Source organism: Eptatretus burgeri, chromosome 9 (assembly GCF_056783735.1).
Source record: "Eptatretus burgeri isolate ZD-2024b chromosome 9, Ebu_testis_v1, whole genome shotgun sequence".
NCBI lineage: Eukaryota > Metazoa > Chordata > Myxini > Myxiniformes > Myxinidae > Eptatretus > Eptatretus burgeri.
The window spans coordinates 83,843,508-83,860,208 of NC_140969.1; the positions used below are offsets into that span (position 1 = coordinate 83,843,508).

Below are 16,701 nucleotides of genomic sequence, written 5' to 3' on the forward strand. Positions count from 1 at the left end.
TGTGCCCTTAGAAGCGGCTTCAATCAAATGGAATAAAGCCTACACTCTGAAGGTTCTTCTCTCGTTTTCATTTCAATTTATTCCATTTGGTTTTCTCGGCTCTCTCAACCAACGATGGACAAGATCTACAAACCAGAGAGGTTCGATGCAGACCCAAACGCGACTGACTCAGAAATGAAATGGTCGCATTGGTTCCGTTCCTTCTCACACTATCTGACCATCATCGAAGAGGGAGCCGACAAATTGGCCGCCCTTGTGAATCATGTCTCGCCCGGCGTATACAGGCTCTTCTCGGAGTGTGACACCTAAGAAGCAGCGATCGACGTGCTGCAGGCGCTCTACGTGAAGCGCAAGAACGAGGTGTACATACGACATCTTCTCAACACACGCAAGCAAGCAGCCGGGGAGACAATCGATCAGTTCCTGCAAGCTCTGAAACAGCTGGGAAAAGACGGCAGCTTCCGGGCCGTAAACGCCGAGGAACACCGAAATGAAGCGACCCGAGAGGCATTTATCCAAGGACTCAGGTCAGCCCACATACGGCAACGCTTACTAGAGAAAGCGCAACCCACTCTTGAAAAGGTAGTCGACCAGGCTCGAGCGATGGATATGGCTCAGCAGCAATCTGAGTCATTTGGGACACCGATGCTGCTAATGAACGCCGCTACGGTGGAAACTCAAGGAACCCCACAGACACAGACACAGCCTGACACAGGGGATGGAGAAAAACCCGAGGAGTCGGATACCCAGACCTCGTCAAACTCCTCATCAACTACTCCGGTTGGTAAATGCTTCTTTTGTGGGTACAAAAGACACCCCGCCACAAATGCCCCGCCAGAGATGCCACATGCATGAATTGTGACAAGAAAGGGCATTATGCCAGGGTATGTAAATCTACTCTAAGGAGAAATAAACCCACTTCTGCGGCTCTCTACTCACAAAAGAAACTAACTGCAGCCTCACCGGGGAATCTATCCAAGGCTATCATCAACGTACGAATTAACGGGCATATGGCTGAGGCTCTGATTGATACCGGTAGCTCTGAAAGTTTCGTCAACAGCTCGCTAGTTGAAGGGCAGGAAATGGAAGATCCACCCGACAGACAATACGGTATGCATGGCCGCCACATCACTACAGTCCCGCGTACGAGGGTACTGCAATGTTGAATTGGACGTAAAAGGGTACACGCATCGGGATGTAAGGGTACCGGTGCTTCGTGATTTATGCGCAGACGTAATTCTGGGTCATAATGTCCTCAAGCAGCACACGAGAGTCGAAATACCCTTTGGAGGAAGCAAACCTCGTCTAATTTTAAATGCTTTGACCACCGCAGAGGTAACGTCCCCCCAGCTGTTTGCTAACTTGTCGCCGGTCTGTAAACCGATAGCGATCAAATCGCGGCGATATACCACTGCTGATATGAACTTCATCACTTCAGAGACCAAGCGATTACTGGAGGAAGGAATTATAGACCCGAGCGATTCGCCATGGCGCGCACAGGTGTTGGTCACCGCCAATCAGAATCATAAGAAACGAATGGTTGTCAATTATTCCCAAACGGTCAATCGTTTCACCCAACTCGATGCCTACCCTTTGCCGCGCATAGACGAGATGGTCGAACACGTGGCCAATTATAAGATATTCAGCACCATCGATTTGCGAAGCGCCTATCATCAAATTCCCATCCGAGAGGAAGACAAACCTTACACCGCATTCCAGGCAGGTAGACGCCTCTACCAATTCAGGAGGATTCCGTTCGGTGTCACGAATGGAGTAGCTTGCTTCCAACGGGTTATGGACGACATCATCTCAGATGAAAACCTCAAAGACACTTTTGTTTACGTGGACAATGTCACAGTGTGCGGTAGGGATCAGGGGGAACATGACATTAATCTGGACAGATTCTTGAGCATTGCTAGAAAATATAATCTGACCCTCAACTACGAGAAATGCGTATTCTCGGCAAGGTCAATTGACCTTCTCGGCTACACGATAGCCGACGGCACGATTAAGCCTGATCCTGAACGATTGCGCCCACTTCGTGAGCTACCCCCACTTCGTGAGCAACCCTCACCTCAGGACCTGCAGACAATGCGCCGGGTGATCGGCATGTTCGCTTACTATGCAAGATGGATTTCCCAATACTCCGAGAAAATACATCCCCTAGTGCATTGCAAAAACTTTCCACCAGATGCCGCTGTCGTAACAGCTTTCCACAGCCTCAAAGATGATATCAGTAATTCCGTGGTATTATCGATCGATAGCTCGGTGCCCTTCGTGGTGGAAACAGATGCTTCTGATCACGCGATAGCTGCTACGCTTAATCAGTCTGGGCGGCCCATCGCGTTCTTCTCGAGAACTCTCTCTGGAAGCGAGCAGAGACACTCGGCAATAGAGAAGGAAGCGTACGCCATCGTCGAAGACCTGCGTAAATGGAGACATTATTTACTGGGAAACCACTTCACGCACGTTACGGACCAACGATCCGTGGCATTCATGTTTGATGGGAAAAATAACGGGAAAATTAAGTGAAAAATTATGAGATGGCGGATAGACCTAGCCTGCTATAGTTACGACATAGTCTACCGGCCCGGGAGGGAAAACCCTGCTGCAGACACCTTCTCTCGGATCTACTGTTCGGCGACAATCAGTCGGGCTTTGCAAGACCTCCATGTGTCTCTCTGCCACCCGGGGGTAACCAGAATGGCACATTTCGTGCGCAGACAAAACCTTCCCTATTCTATTGAAGATATTAAACAAATGAATGCTTCATGCCCTGTTTGTGCTGAACTAAAACCCAGATTCTATGGCGCGGCTTCTGGCAGATTGATCAAGGCCACTTCTCCCTTCGAGAGACTAAACATTGACTTCAAAGGGCCCCTGCCGACCGAGACAGACAACAGATACATATTCACTGTTGTTGATGAATATTCAAGGTTCCCTTTCGCATTTCCGTGCTCGGATATGACCTCAGGCACTGTCGTGAAATGTCTGTCTGACCTCTTCGCTATGTTTGGGAAACCTTCGTACATACATTCAGACAGAGGGCCGTGTTTCATGTCGGCCGGGCTCAAACAATTCCTATTAGAGCACGGCATAGCAACTAGTCGAACGACGGGTTACAACCCACAGGGTAATGGGCAGGTGGAACGATATAATGGAGTTATTTGGAAAGCCATAACTCTGGCGCTGAAATCGAGAGGACTGGGGCCTGAGCAGTGGGAGGTTACCCTTCTCGACGCTCTGAATTCCATACGCTCTTTGCTCTGCACGTCCACCAATGCAACTCCTCACGAACGAATGTTTACTCACCAGCGGCGTTATGTTGACGGCCAATCGGTGCCCAACTGGCTAACCCATCCCGGAACAGTGTTCATGAAACGCCCGGTACGACAAAGCAAGTATGAACCCATGGTGGAAGAGGTCGAACTCATCGATACTAATCCAGAGTATGCTCATGTCAGGCTCCCGGATGGCAGGGAGACCACTGTGTCGGTTCGCCATTTGGCTCCCTCAGGTACTCCTCCCGCAGGTACACCACCATCTGGCACTCCTCCCTCTGACATCCCCTCCCCAGGTGTTCCCCCCCCCCAGGAACTCCACCCGAGAAGGGTGGCGACGGAGCTGCCGCGTTCCACCCGAGAGCGATCGGGGAGTCATCTCCGGCACGAGTCGGGGCTCACCAAGAGGATCGGAAGCCTCCCTCAAGTGAAACCGCCATCTACTCCTGGAGAGGTCGACGGATAATACCCCCTCGCCGACTCAATCTGTAAAGGGGATTATCGGCATCCTCGATGCTCATGCTCCTATATGCTCGTTACATCATATATCGATGCTCATGACCATGCTCCTACAACTCAAAATAATCCTCACTGCTTGGCATGTATGCTTCTATCGTTTAGATAGTTCGCGTTGCTTGAAATGTATACTCCTGTAGCGCTGAAGTAATCATGGTGCGTTAGTTGGGCCTCTAGTTACATTTTAAAGACGGGGAAAATGTGGTGAATTGAAGGTCGTGACGTGTGATCACATGTTGCACGGCTCGAGCACGGAATAGATAAAGCTGAGGTTCGGCTCGGTCGGGGGTGATTGTCCCAGGGGCATTGTCGTTTACGGCGGCGGTTCACTTGGTGCTCGTTGAATGGTGGGAATTGAGAGTATATCGGACTCCGGGCTTATGCTGATTTATTTTGCGGCGATTAGTTGCACGTGTATACCTTACTGCTTATGTACTCCTTGCTGCGCCTGTATTCCCTGGTGTGCCCGTAGAAGCGGCTTCAATCAAATGGAATAAAGCCTACACTCTGAAGGTTCTTCTCTCGTTTTCATTTCACTATCATCATGTACATTTTTCTCCACAATGATTATAATTAGTTCGGCGAAATGCGACCCGAAAACGATTAAAATGTTATCGGACAAAAAATTAACGGACATTATTGTGGTGTACGAGGTGCAGTGGAACACGAGAAGCAAGAGTGTTAGCAGCAACTCCACTTTATTGCGCGTCCTGATGTACATTCCTGCCACCCCGAGCGGGCGAGTCATGATATACGAAAACGCAATCACGTGATACAGCACAATTATCGGACGTTAACTGGTACGATAACGATAAATGGAAGTTAACTTCCGATAAAAAAGTTAACTTTGACAATTATCTGTTATCGGATTATCGCTTTTGTGCCCAACACTGCCGAACCTGGGCATGAGAAAATGCGCCCGAACCGTCAAATCTCGCGCAATCTCGTGGGATTTGGAACGAGATGAAAACAGACAAAATGGCCGCCGCAGAATCACCGGTGATTTCTACGGATTTTTTTGTGGACAAAAACTGTAGTTCTCGTTGAGAAAACTAGTAGAGAAGCGAGTACAAATTGTACAAAATAACAGGAATCACCGGTGATTCGCCAGCCGGGCAGGTTAGGCAGTATTGTGCACCCACCCACCACAAAAGTTAGGCGCCATTGGCGACCGGGCGGCCGTTAATTTGCACCCCTGCAGCAGTCATATTGTTTTTTTTTGGTTTTTTTTTTAAACCTTCAAAAATATTCTTCTTTGAAGTGGTTGAACAGATCGAGGCGAAACTTTACACGTATGAGCGCCTATCCATGAGAAACAAAAGGTTCACACATATGACGTCATAGGTCACACGGTTTGGCAGCCATATTGGATTCACCCTAAAATGTATAAAAATCTTCTCCAGAACGGCTGGATATATAGAGGGGAAACTTCACACAAATGTTGCCCAAGCCTTGGGTGTACAAGTTTGTTGAGGAATAATGGCTAGGTCACATGGTTTGGCAGCTATATTGGACTGAAGAAAAATATTAAACAATTTTTTCTCTGGAACCCCTTGATCAATCAACGTGAAACTTCACAATTACGACGTAGTAGTGATGGGGAATACATGTTTTACATTTCAACTTGCATGGTTTGGCAGCCAGAATTATTTAATTTTTTGACCTTGGTTTATTTTTTGTTTGTTTATGTTTTTTGAATAAGGTTCACTTGGCTGTTCCTAGATGGGTTTGAGGGTGGAGGAGTAGCAGCTGAAATGTGAATCCTATGTAGGTGCCTCCTGATTACTTCATCTTTGCTTTTTGCTTGTTTTGGTTCCTTCTGATTACTCAAATGCAGGACTGTACCTATTTGGTCTTCCATTTGATTTGAATTGAATTTATTTTAATCCCATTCTGAATTTAATTGAATAATAATGAAAAAAAGTCACGGGTCAGATCAAAGCAAGGATGTCTTGGTACCCGGTCATCACTGCCAGCAGTTATAAAGTGACAGTTCCAATTATTAATTACGTAACACACCAGTCCACAAACGCCACACAAAACAAGTCCTGGCGAAGGTTCTGCAATCTCTGATTGCTCTTTTTCTTGTTTATTTTCTGTGATGATTATTAGATTGTTGGAACATTCAGTGATGAAGCTGAGTCTATGGCCTATCACTTTCCCATCACAGACAGGTCAGTTGTCTGTCTTCTACCACCTCCTTTCTGGTCTTGTACCCTCTGCTCTTTTCCCCCCACCCCCTTCTCCAAGTTTGAACCACTTCCTGGTGACTCTCCCAAATCCTGGATCACTGCTCACCTCCACTCGTTTGTTCTTTTTTCCCTGCCTGTGGAACCACCTTCCACATTCTTTTCAATCTCATTCTTCTCTCCAAGTCTTCAAGACAGCTCTTCACCACCATCTCAGATCACCCCCCCACCCAAAACCATGATCTTTTCTAAACCCATTAACCCCCCTCCCCCACCCCATCCCCCAAGCCCACTTCATTCCAAATTTCCAGTTTTTATTTCCTGAACTTCCTTCTGTATCCATCTTGTGCACCACACGTCCTCCCTCTATTCTATCCTTCAACCCTGGAAATATGGCTTGGTCAAATTCTTGAGAAAAGATGAATTGGTGAATGAGGTAATCAAAGGATAGGATGGAATTAAGGTAGCAGACAGGAAGGAAGAGAATGAGGTTGTAAGATTGGATGAAAGATGGAGACGGATACAGAAAGCTGAAAATGAGAGCCATTGACAGAGAAGGGTGTCACCGATGTAAACCTTGATCCTGCCAAAAGGCAGAGCACTCTCTGGGAAGGTCTTGCATGTCAAGTCATGTGACCCTCTCCCACCCAACCTTCCACCACCCCCCCCCCTTTCACACACCATCCCCACCCTCCCCACTCCCAACACAAACGCCTGAAATGCTCTGTTCCAGCACCATATTTTTCCCAGGAAACATTCTCGACTGCTCCAACACGGTAATCCACCCACACATCTCGAACACCATTTTCACATTTGATTTGAGCATTATGTGACTGTGCATCTTTCAGGAACACCGCACACACATTCTCATTTAATCTGGAATTATGTTCAGGGAACTTTCATTACTGTGTGGCTTCACAAAAACGAGTTACATGAGGCAAATCCAATAGTTTTACATGTGCAAACAAGAAATTTCAAAATAAATAAAGAAATAAACAACTTTTAAAATTTACTGTTCACATTAAATGTTTCTTTATTAATTTCCCCAAAACAACGCGAAGAGCTACTGTATGCGGATCCATCGTGTGACTTGTACTTTTGCTTTGGCTTTTATGGATACAGAGCCGGGCTCCGAGCGTGGTTGAACATTCTGTGGGTTCGGTGAAATCTTACGATTCTGCAGTGATACCTCGGCAGCATTGCACCACATTACTCGGGGTCGATCTCCTGAGTCCAGCTATAATGCTACCGGCTCTTCTACCGTAGCAGGAGGCCATCAGGTCTTGCCAGATGGAGTTAGCGTTAATTCATCTTCACCGACGCTACCCTCTCTCATGTGCCTTTGTGAGATAGTGGTTGCAGACATTCCCCTTTCACAAATTTGCTGACAGAGCCAATGTATGTTCAGCCCAAGGTGGGAAGAAACCATTTACCCACCTGTGACTTCTTTTATCATTCGGCTCTCCATCTCCACCTCATTGGATTACTGATCGGGGGAGGGAGAGGGTGCAGGATGGTGGGGCCCATGTGGAGGTTTAACTTTCAAATTTTCAACCATCTCTAACAAGACCTCCAGTCCCCATAGCTGGACTTGCAGATGTTTTCAATATATCATCTGAACTTCACGACGATGTTCTTTTATTATGTCCTCCCATCCCACCATCCCAATCCTCTCTCTCTCTCTCTTTCCTCATCAACTGGTTATTTATTTGCGTTTATTTTGCATCATTTTCATTTCACCTTTTGACGTCACTGTAGCTGTATTTCCCGGAAGCCACGTTGCCATTTTAACTGGGCAATTTGTCATTTTATCCTTTATGAAACATTCTTCCAGCAGCATCTAGTTTCTGTAAATCAAAATAAACCACGAAACTGCGTCAGTTGGTATCGTCACAGCGGCAGTGGAGGAAATTATCTTGATAGCTTATTGCTTGCGAACAATTCCAACATTTTTCTTTTAAATATGTACGGTGCTCAAACCCAAAACCTTGAACCCAAAATAATTTAACTCCTCAGTTTTCATTATCCAATCAGCACGACAGAACGGGCACTCCTCAGATGTGAAACCCAATCACCCAGCCGGCTGGTCGCCAGGCCTGACAGTCAAAATCGGCCAAATTGGAGCCACGTGCAAAGTCCGGACCGCCTGTGTAATCCGACCCCCGGACCAAATAGTGCCCGTCGTGGACTATTGGTGTTGGCACGAGCAACATATACAGAGCTGTGGGGTGGGGTAAAGGGACAGGAAAGGCCTCAGGAACCTCAGGATGTCTGTCTCACTCTCCCATTTTGCTGTCCTTCACCTTGACGGCAAACAACATCGACAAGAATGACGAAATGAATGTTCTTTCCAAGATTTACGAATAAACAAAACCCTTATAAAAATGATTCGATGAAAAGCTCGACGACGAAGCAATATACATCATTGTAACCAAGCCATGAGTCAATGAACTACCATCTCCACGACTTCAGGGAAACCGATGAAGGGATCTGTGCACCGCGTGTGAAAATAAATATAAGCAGCTCAATAACCACGTTCACGCATTACGTTGACACAGCCTCGTCGGTGAAAGATGGAATTCTTCATCAGACGAATACGATTCAAATTAAAGGATGGTTTGTTCCGCTTGGCTTACCGGAGCGGCCGCAATCGGAGCACGAGATGAGTTCCTCATTAAGGCCGGCCTTTCGACCGAGGTGGGGTCCTCCCAAGCAGAAGTCACAGTACGTGTTGGGCAGCAAGGCTACGGGAGTGGAGCTTTCCACCGGCTTCCTCAGAGCTAATGGAGAGGGTAACAAAATGGGGGTGGTGGGGGGATACATGACTCGAACATCACAATCAAACGAAAAACTATCATGTTCATAATCATCATCATCATCATCATCATCATCATCATAAACATTATTGTATCATCACCATGTGGTCACATGGGCCACGTTAAGTTACTTCTTTGCTTTTGATGCATGTTGAAGATGTTTCTTCTTGCCATACAAAATCTTCTTTTCACTTTACAGGAGCAACGACCCGTTCTCTGTTGCGATCGCTGTAATCAACGAACATTCCACGATATCCACTAAATATCCATAAAAATATCCATAAAAACAACGAAGAAAATAGTTTGCGTTCTTCGCGACATTTACGTATCAATCAATATTCATTCGAGTATCGAGCATCGAAAGATTTGTTGCGCTGCTGAAATTTTGCAAAAAATTCACCGACTCAGGTTATCATATATAATATCTTTAAATTGCATTTTGCTGATTTAAAGACAAAGAAAAAAAAAAAAAATATATATATATATATATATATATATATATATATATATATATGTATATATATATATGGAGGAACATTTTTTCTATATTGTTGGTTGCAAGTTGGTCATTTTCATCAACATTGGTCCATTTAGCATTCACGTCAGACCAGATATCTCCCACGATGACGAGTGAGTGCATCGATTTGTCCATTTTCTATGATGATGTCCTTATAATACATAAAATCACAGTGGCATCTACTAATGTCCATGTTCTGCAGTTGTCTTGCGATACATGTACAAGTTTCTCGATGAGCATTATATCCCTTCTTCCTCTTCTTTATGTAACAGCCACAATTATTTCCACGTTCTTGTTGAGTTGACTGGGGAAGTTTTTTTGGAAAGTTTTTTTGGAAGTTTTTTTGAAACTGGGGAAGTTTTTTTGCTCCAAGTCTTTCACGAACAGGCCGGCCAAGCCCGTCATTCGACTAAGTATAGTTATGCGAGGAATTTATAATTTGTTCGTGGTGCCGGCAATAACTCGCCAACTCATCGTGAAGGACACCATGGATCTTTAACTTCAACTACCTAATGCCTGCAGACAGCATGCTCAGTTTAACGTCCACCCATGGGATGGCACGCACATTGATCACCCTATCTGTGAAACACCAAGTTGACAGTTTATAGCCGGTTCAGGATTCAAACAGGCTGGACAGCTTAGAGGTCAGTGTGTATCCCTCTCGGCCATCCTGCCAGCCCAAGCCATAGATCACTGCAAGAGAAAAACTGCGAGTGGTCTATCAATTTCCCTTACATTGATGGACCACCCACCCAAGAACCCTGTACAGTGCACAATGTATCTTAGATTGGACGCCATATGCAGCTTTTCGGCAGTAACTGCCATCAATCTTGGAATACCCTGGAACCCCGACATTCAAGGATTCAACATTGACGGACCCCACGTGTTCGCGGTTTATAAAATGTGATCTGCTTCTACATTCACGCTTCACGGATGCACAGGTTTTTTTTTTGGTTTTTTTTAAACACTTCTTGACTGGTCTCCTATAATCCACCGCCAATGATATCAATTCTTCCTTGGAATTCTTCCACAGAAAACTGCTCTCTTACGCACAGTTTAATCCCACCACGCCTTCAATTATCTTACCCATGCTCCCACTCGTGGTTCTCCGAATCCTATGGTGAGGCAGTAGCTTTAAAACAACTTACATTCTCCTCCTGGAAGGCAAGTCCAACTGAAGGCAACACCAGAACATTCCACAATGCCCGCAACAAGTGTGTGTCGACTCTCTCTCGAGAGAGTCAGAAAATAATATCTGTCCAACCTCAAGAATGAGCTTTCAAACTTGTCTCCCTCCTCGAAAACCTGGTGGTGCCTTGTTACACCTGTTTCTGGTGTATGCTCCCCTTCCATCCCCTCCCTCACTTCAAATGGCACCACGGCCGACTTCGCTCGTGAGAAGGACGAATGCCTCAATTCTGTGTTTGCTTCAAAATCTCGAGTCCCCAACCTGCCCCTCTCTCTGTACCCTCCTTTCCCAGTTATACCCAACTGCTCCTGAATTCTGTCTTTTGCACCTGGAAAGGTGGAAAAATTTCTGGCAACCCTCGACACCGACTCTGCAACTAGACCAGTTGGTATCAGCCCGCGTGTCCTAAAAACCCCCTCTTCCGCTCTCTCTGCCCTTTTTCACCCTTTCATTTACCATAGGTCATCTTCCATCTGCTTAGAAATCAGCGAGCATCACAGCATTACATTAAAAAGGTGTGAAAACAGATCCCCTATTCGATAGCCCAATTATCTTACTGTACTTCCAATCATCAGCAAGGTCATGGAATCCATCATGGCAGTTGACATAAAATCACTCCTTTTCTCCAACAGACTCATCTCAGATCATAAATGTAGATTCAGACATGGTCACTCTACCTTGGACATGCTGCTTCTATTTTCCCAACAAAGGTGGAGGCCTTCAATATGAGACATGAGATCAGGGTCGTCTCTCTGTACGTATCTCGAACTTTTGATACAGTCTGGCATCCTGCCTTGCTCTCCAAACTCTCTGCCGATGGAATCCAAGGCCAACTCCACTCTTGGATTGCTGACTTCCTCCACTCTCGTAGTCAACATGTGGTCTCAATGGAACCCTTTCTTCTCCTCTCCCTGTCAAATCGGGAGGTTCAGTCACTAAAACTCTTGGGTCTCACTCTCAACCATGATCTTTCTTGGGCAAGCCACATTTCAAAGTTGGACTCGAAAGTGAGACGGCGGCTGGTGCCATTTGAAGCGAGAGAAGGGGAACATACACCAGAGACAGATTTGACAAGGCCCTGCAACAGGATTTAGAGGGAGACAAGTTTGAAGGCTCATTCTTGAGATTGGACAGATGTTGTTTTCTGGCTCTCTTGAGAGGAGACACACACTTGTTGCGGGCTTTATGGAACGATCTGGTATTGCCATCGGTTGAATTTGCCTTCCAGGAGGAGAGCATTCTATCAAAGATGATACCAGGAAGAAACGAACCAAGGGCACTTGATCAATATGATGTCTCGTGACAGATTCCTCCGTTCTGTTACCCAGTAACTAGTCAAGCTTTATCTCGTTAGGTGAGAACAAACATGACCTATCAGAGCTACTAACCAAACAGCTAATGCTACAATCTCTTGAGAACAGGACGGTCATAGTTGCCGGAGGTCTCCGAGATATTACTCGTGTTAAGTCCTCCGATTTCGAATTGGATGTGTCTGCACTACAAGCAAACCGCAAAGAGGCAAGCACGCACTTGGTGCTGCACTGTATAAACATGGATGCAGACTCTATTGTGGTACCCTCTCGTGATAAGGATGTTCTCGTGTCACCAAGAGCACACTGCAGTAAAATCAATTGGACCCAGCTATGGATGAAGTCGGGTACATCGAAGAAGGACCTTGGTTAGGGAGGTGACCAAGAACCCAATGACCACTCTGACAGAACAACCGAGTTCCTTGGCCGAGATGAGAGAACCTGCCAAAAGGACAACAATCTCTGCAGAACTTCACAAATCGAGACTTGATGGGAGAATGACCAGGTGGAAGCTACTCCTGAGAAAAAGACACATGACAGCACACCTGGAGTTTGCAAAGAGGAATGTGAAAGACTCCGGGAACATGATGCGAAAGATTCTGTGGTCTGATGAGATGAATATTGAACTCTTTGGCGTGAATGCAAAGTGCTACGTTTGGCGGAAACTGAGCACAGCTCATCACCCATCGAACACCATCCCTACCACGAAGCATGATGGTGGCGGCATGGTACTATCAAAGTCCCAGAAAATCAATTTGACCCACATCCAGAGAACTGGGATGACCAACCACCACTGTTGAAAAGAGCCGTTCGTTGGCCCTCGACGACAAAGCGGTGTCGGCTACGAGAAATATTGAGATCGCGCATCTCCCAGTCCCAGACCTGGCTTTACTTCATCTCCACACAATGGCTCGACAGATCTTGATAACTAAAAGGAAAAAAAAAATTCTCCATTCACTGTTCAATATATTTGAGTTGAAATTCATTCATCAAAACGAGACCATCTACCAATGGTGGTGTTCATTACCTCAGTCACCGAATGTGGACGGAGGTTATGTTTTCACCACTCTGTCTGTCTGTGAACAGGATATTTCAAAAAGTTGTGGAAGGATTCAGACGAAATTTGTTGGAAAGGTTTGGTGTGTGACGAGGATGAATCGATTCGATTTCGGTGAAGAACCGGATCCAGATCCGGCCCATCAGTGGAAGACAAAATGTAATCTGTTCAGCCTGGTTCAGGTATGTGCTCCACTGAGTGCCGTGGGAGTTACCATCAAGTTCATGTTGATGAGCGTTCCTTAAGGCCCGGTCACACCTTGACGTTTTAGCCAGCGAAGGCAACTTATTAAAATGTATGTAAAACGCTGGCTTACGTTGAACTTTTGATGGTTTTTTTTTAAAGATTCGGACGTATTCATAGCGACTTGGTCTTATGTATAACGCATTGGTAACGGACACAGAACGTTTCGTTGTGTTATAGATAACTTATACCAACGAATGCTGAACCTGTTGTCGGCCTACACAACCGATGCCCAACGATAGTCTAACTTAGGCATAGCGCGTTGCACGCATCGCCGACGATGTCGTGACGTAGCCTATTAAAAGGCTGACGCACAACGATTCGAATCATAACTGCCGTAGAAATGGAAGTGACAACATCGCGGTCACACCTTGGCGATCTTGCCAGCGTATGCCGACCTCAGAAAAATGTGTCTAAAACGTTGGGGCACGTCGAATACGGTATGGGTAAGTTTGGTATACGTGAGTAGAACGCTAAATACGCTATCATACGTCGTAGTAAGTAGAGTACGTCAAGAAATTTTAAACATGTTCAAAATTTTATGACGTACTCGGCGTATGACACACGTTCCGCATGCGGTGGGGATAAGTTTTACACACGATATGTGGACGCTTACACACGTCCACAAAGGCTACTTATAAACTACTCATAAGTCGAAACACGTCGCGGTAATGTCTTTTTTATGCGAAACTTATTTCTAACTTATGTTTGACGTGCTTTGAACCAATTCTTTACGTAGTCCCAACACACATCGACGTATGTAGAGGTATTCCAATGACGTCTTCCGGTCGACAAAAAATAAATAAATGAACGTGTTTCTAACTTACAACTGCCATATAAAGACGTGTTCCCAGCGGTTTTGGGAATTGGTATATAAAAATGCTGCTCATAAAAGGGGAACCCAACAGTGTTTTCGAGTTCCTTTTTGAGTCGATGTCCATGTCAGCAGTAACAGTATCAGTATCAGTATTAGTATTAGTGTTAGTAGTAGTTTGTTCATGTTTGCAGTAGTAGGTGAGTGTGAGGGGGAGGGTGTGGGTTATGATGGATCGTCCTTGCGTCCGCGTGTCCACGGGTAGGTTCATAGGCTGCCACTCAACGATTTAAATGGCTGCATCTCCACTATTGAAAGTAGACGCTTGCGCTCAACAATTGGATTTTTTTACACTCAACGACTTTTAAACGGTACCACTCAGCTAGTTTCATTGTTTACAATGAACGATTTAAATTGCTGTCACTTGCCTTTGTTTTTTGACGCTGGGGTTTGGAAATTTGAAGCGTTTCTTCTGAACGTGTTAAAACGCTCAAACTCGACTATTTTAAATAGACGCTGCCGATGGACAATTGGAATCATAGCCAAGCTAGACATCGAAGTGTGAACATCCTCGTCATGCCGAAGAAAAGTTTGAAGAATGCTGCAAATAAGTGTCCTGGCCGTGGCCGTGGACGCTGACGCAAGGACGATCGATTATACCGACGTCTTTCAGCCTATGAGTAACTTAAAAGTAACGTCTATCGATGTGTGGCAACGATCGCGTAACGTGCCAACAACACGTTAATCATAGGTTAGAAATAAGTTTCGGGTACGCTAAACATTACCTCGGCGTGTCTCAACTTATGATTAACTTACAAGTAGCATGTGTTGACGTCTGTCAACGATCGCAGACCGTGCGTACAACTTGTGGCCAGCATAATGGAACGTGTGAGTCATACGCCGGCATACGTCGTGAAATTTCAAGCATGAAAAAATTTGAGGACAACCAAAAAGTACAACGTTTAAAGCCAACGTACAACGACGTATGGCAGTGTTTTTCAGCGTGCTCTCAATGTTATCAAAACTTACCCATAACGTATTCAACGTGTGCCAGCGTTTTAGAAAAAAAATTCAAAAATCGGCATACGTTGGCTAAAACGTCAAGGTGTGACCGGGCCTTTAATAACAGCACTCCATTGTAATTAAATGATTTGAGCTAAAAAAAAAAAACAACTTCACCTCCGGATAAGGCCCCTATACCAGTACACTGGTGCTCATTTTGCCAATCTCAGAAGGATGACATGCTGAGTCAACCCCACCTGGTGTTAATTCAGTGGCAAACAGGGCTCAAACTCAGGACCATAAGATCCCAAGCCAGCCACCCGAACCACCAAGCCAGCACCAGGCTTGCAGTGTACAACTAAATGATATGAAAAGAGTTTTCCCCTGTTGCCGTCCTGTTTTGGAACTCACTTCCTGTGATGTGCTTCCAATCCATCCTACTATCCATGCATTTTTGAGAGAAATATAAATTCCTACTTCCTCCATCTTTGAAGTTTCATCCTATTTCGCCAGACTTTTGTCGTTGAACTGAATTTTATATTCTTTGTCTTGTATTTCAAGGTGGTTGTTCACTTTCCCCTCTTTTGTGAATGTTCTTTGGTACTGATATGGTTGTGTCTTGGATGTTTTCTGCTTCTTCTTTTGCTTGAACTTTATCGAATTTTACTCGAGCCTCTTACTTTGAGTGGCTTTATTCCCATCTAAAGCGCAACCTCATGATGCAAGGAAGCGAGGTACAAATCCCATGTACCACATTATGCTTTATCCATTGTCTACTTCCCATTCTTGTTAAAGTTCACCGATGTCGATCAGCAAATGTGTCCCCATGTGATGTATGCACAAGCTCCACTTCAGGACGTAAGCAGAAAAATAAAGCACAACAAACCAGGATTTTTTCTTCTTCTATTCAATATACAGAAAGTGGACAAAAGAAAATGGAAACACCGTACATGGGCCGTACGACATATATGGGAAGTATTGGGCTGCCACACATATGTGACCGGCGTGTGAAACATGCACATCTTTTCCCAGCAGTCCTCTCGTCATCTACTGATATATATATATATATATATATATATATATATATATATATATATATATATATATATATATATATATATATATATATATATATATATATATATATATACATACAGGCTGCAGCACAAAGCAAGTATCAAGAGCCAGCCAGCATGGCCACAAGAAGAGACCTCAGTGACTTTGAACGAGGTGTAGTTGTTGGTGCGTGTTTGGCAGGTGTTTCAGTGACAAAGGCTGTGGAAATTGCTAACGTGTCACAGGAAACCGTCTCGAAGGTGATGTCAGCCTGGGAAGGAAAGACATCATCGAAGGGCAACAAGTGGGCGGAAGTGCATACTCAACGAGTGTGATGCACGGGAATTAGCCTGGACTGCGAGCCAAAACAATAGAACAATGGCGGACAAACTGTATGCGGAGTTCAACATGGGTCGTGAGCATCTGTATCATCAAAAACGGTCAGAAGGGAACTTCACAGGGCGGGATACCATAGCCGGGGTGCGATGTACAAACTGCTCATAACACCTGGCATTGCCTGTTTGCGGGTCCAGTGGTGCAAGGAGCATAGGCAATGGACTGCCAAGCAGTGGAGGAATGTGATAATGGTCTGATGAGTCGTCCTACACCATGTTCTCGATGAATGGACGCGTGGCGATAGTCCAGGGAACTCGACAGCCCCGATTGGCTGGCTTCAACAGTAAAAGTTTCTGGCGGTTCCATAATGGCATG

General features: G+C 45.3%; 1 protein-coding gene across 7 annotated transcripts in view; it reads right to left on the reverse strand.

The window, feature by feature from the left end:
- Nucleotides 1-16,701, reverse strand: part of LOC147020483 (zinc finger protein ubi-d4-like) — a 201,848-nt gene that overhangs the window by 52,303 nt on the left and 132,844 nt on the right. For all 7 annotated transcript variants that reach the window (XM_085895864.1, XM_085895865.1, XM_085895859.1 and 4 more), the window contains one exon: nucleotides 8,623-8,766. In XM_085895864.1, coding sequence (XP_085751990.1) covers nucleotides 8,623-8,766 — 144 coding nt within the window. The remainder of the gene's footprint in view (nucleotides 1-8,622; nucleotides 8,767-16,701) is intronic.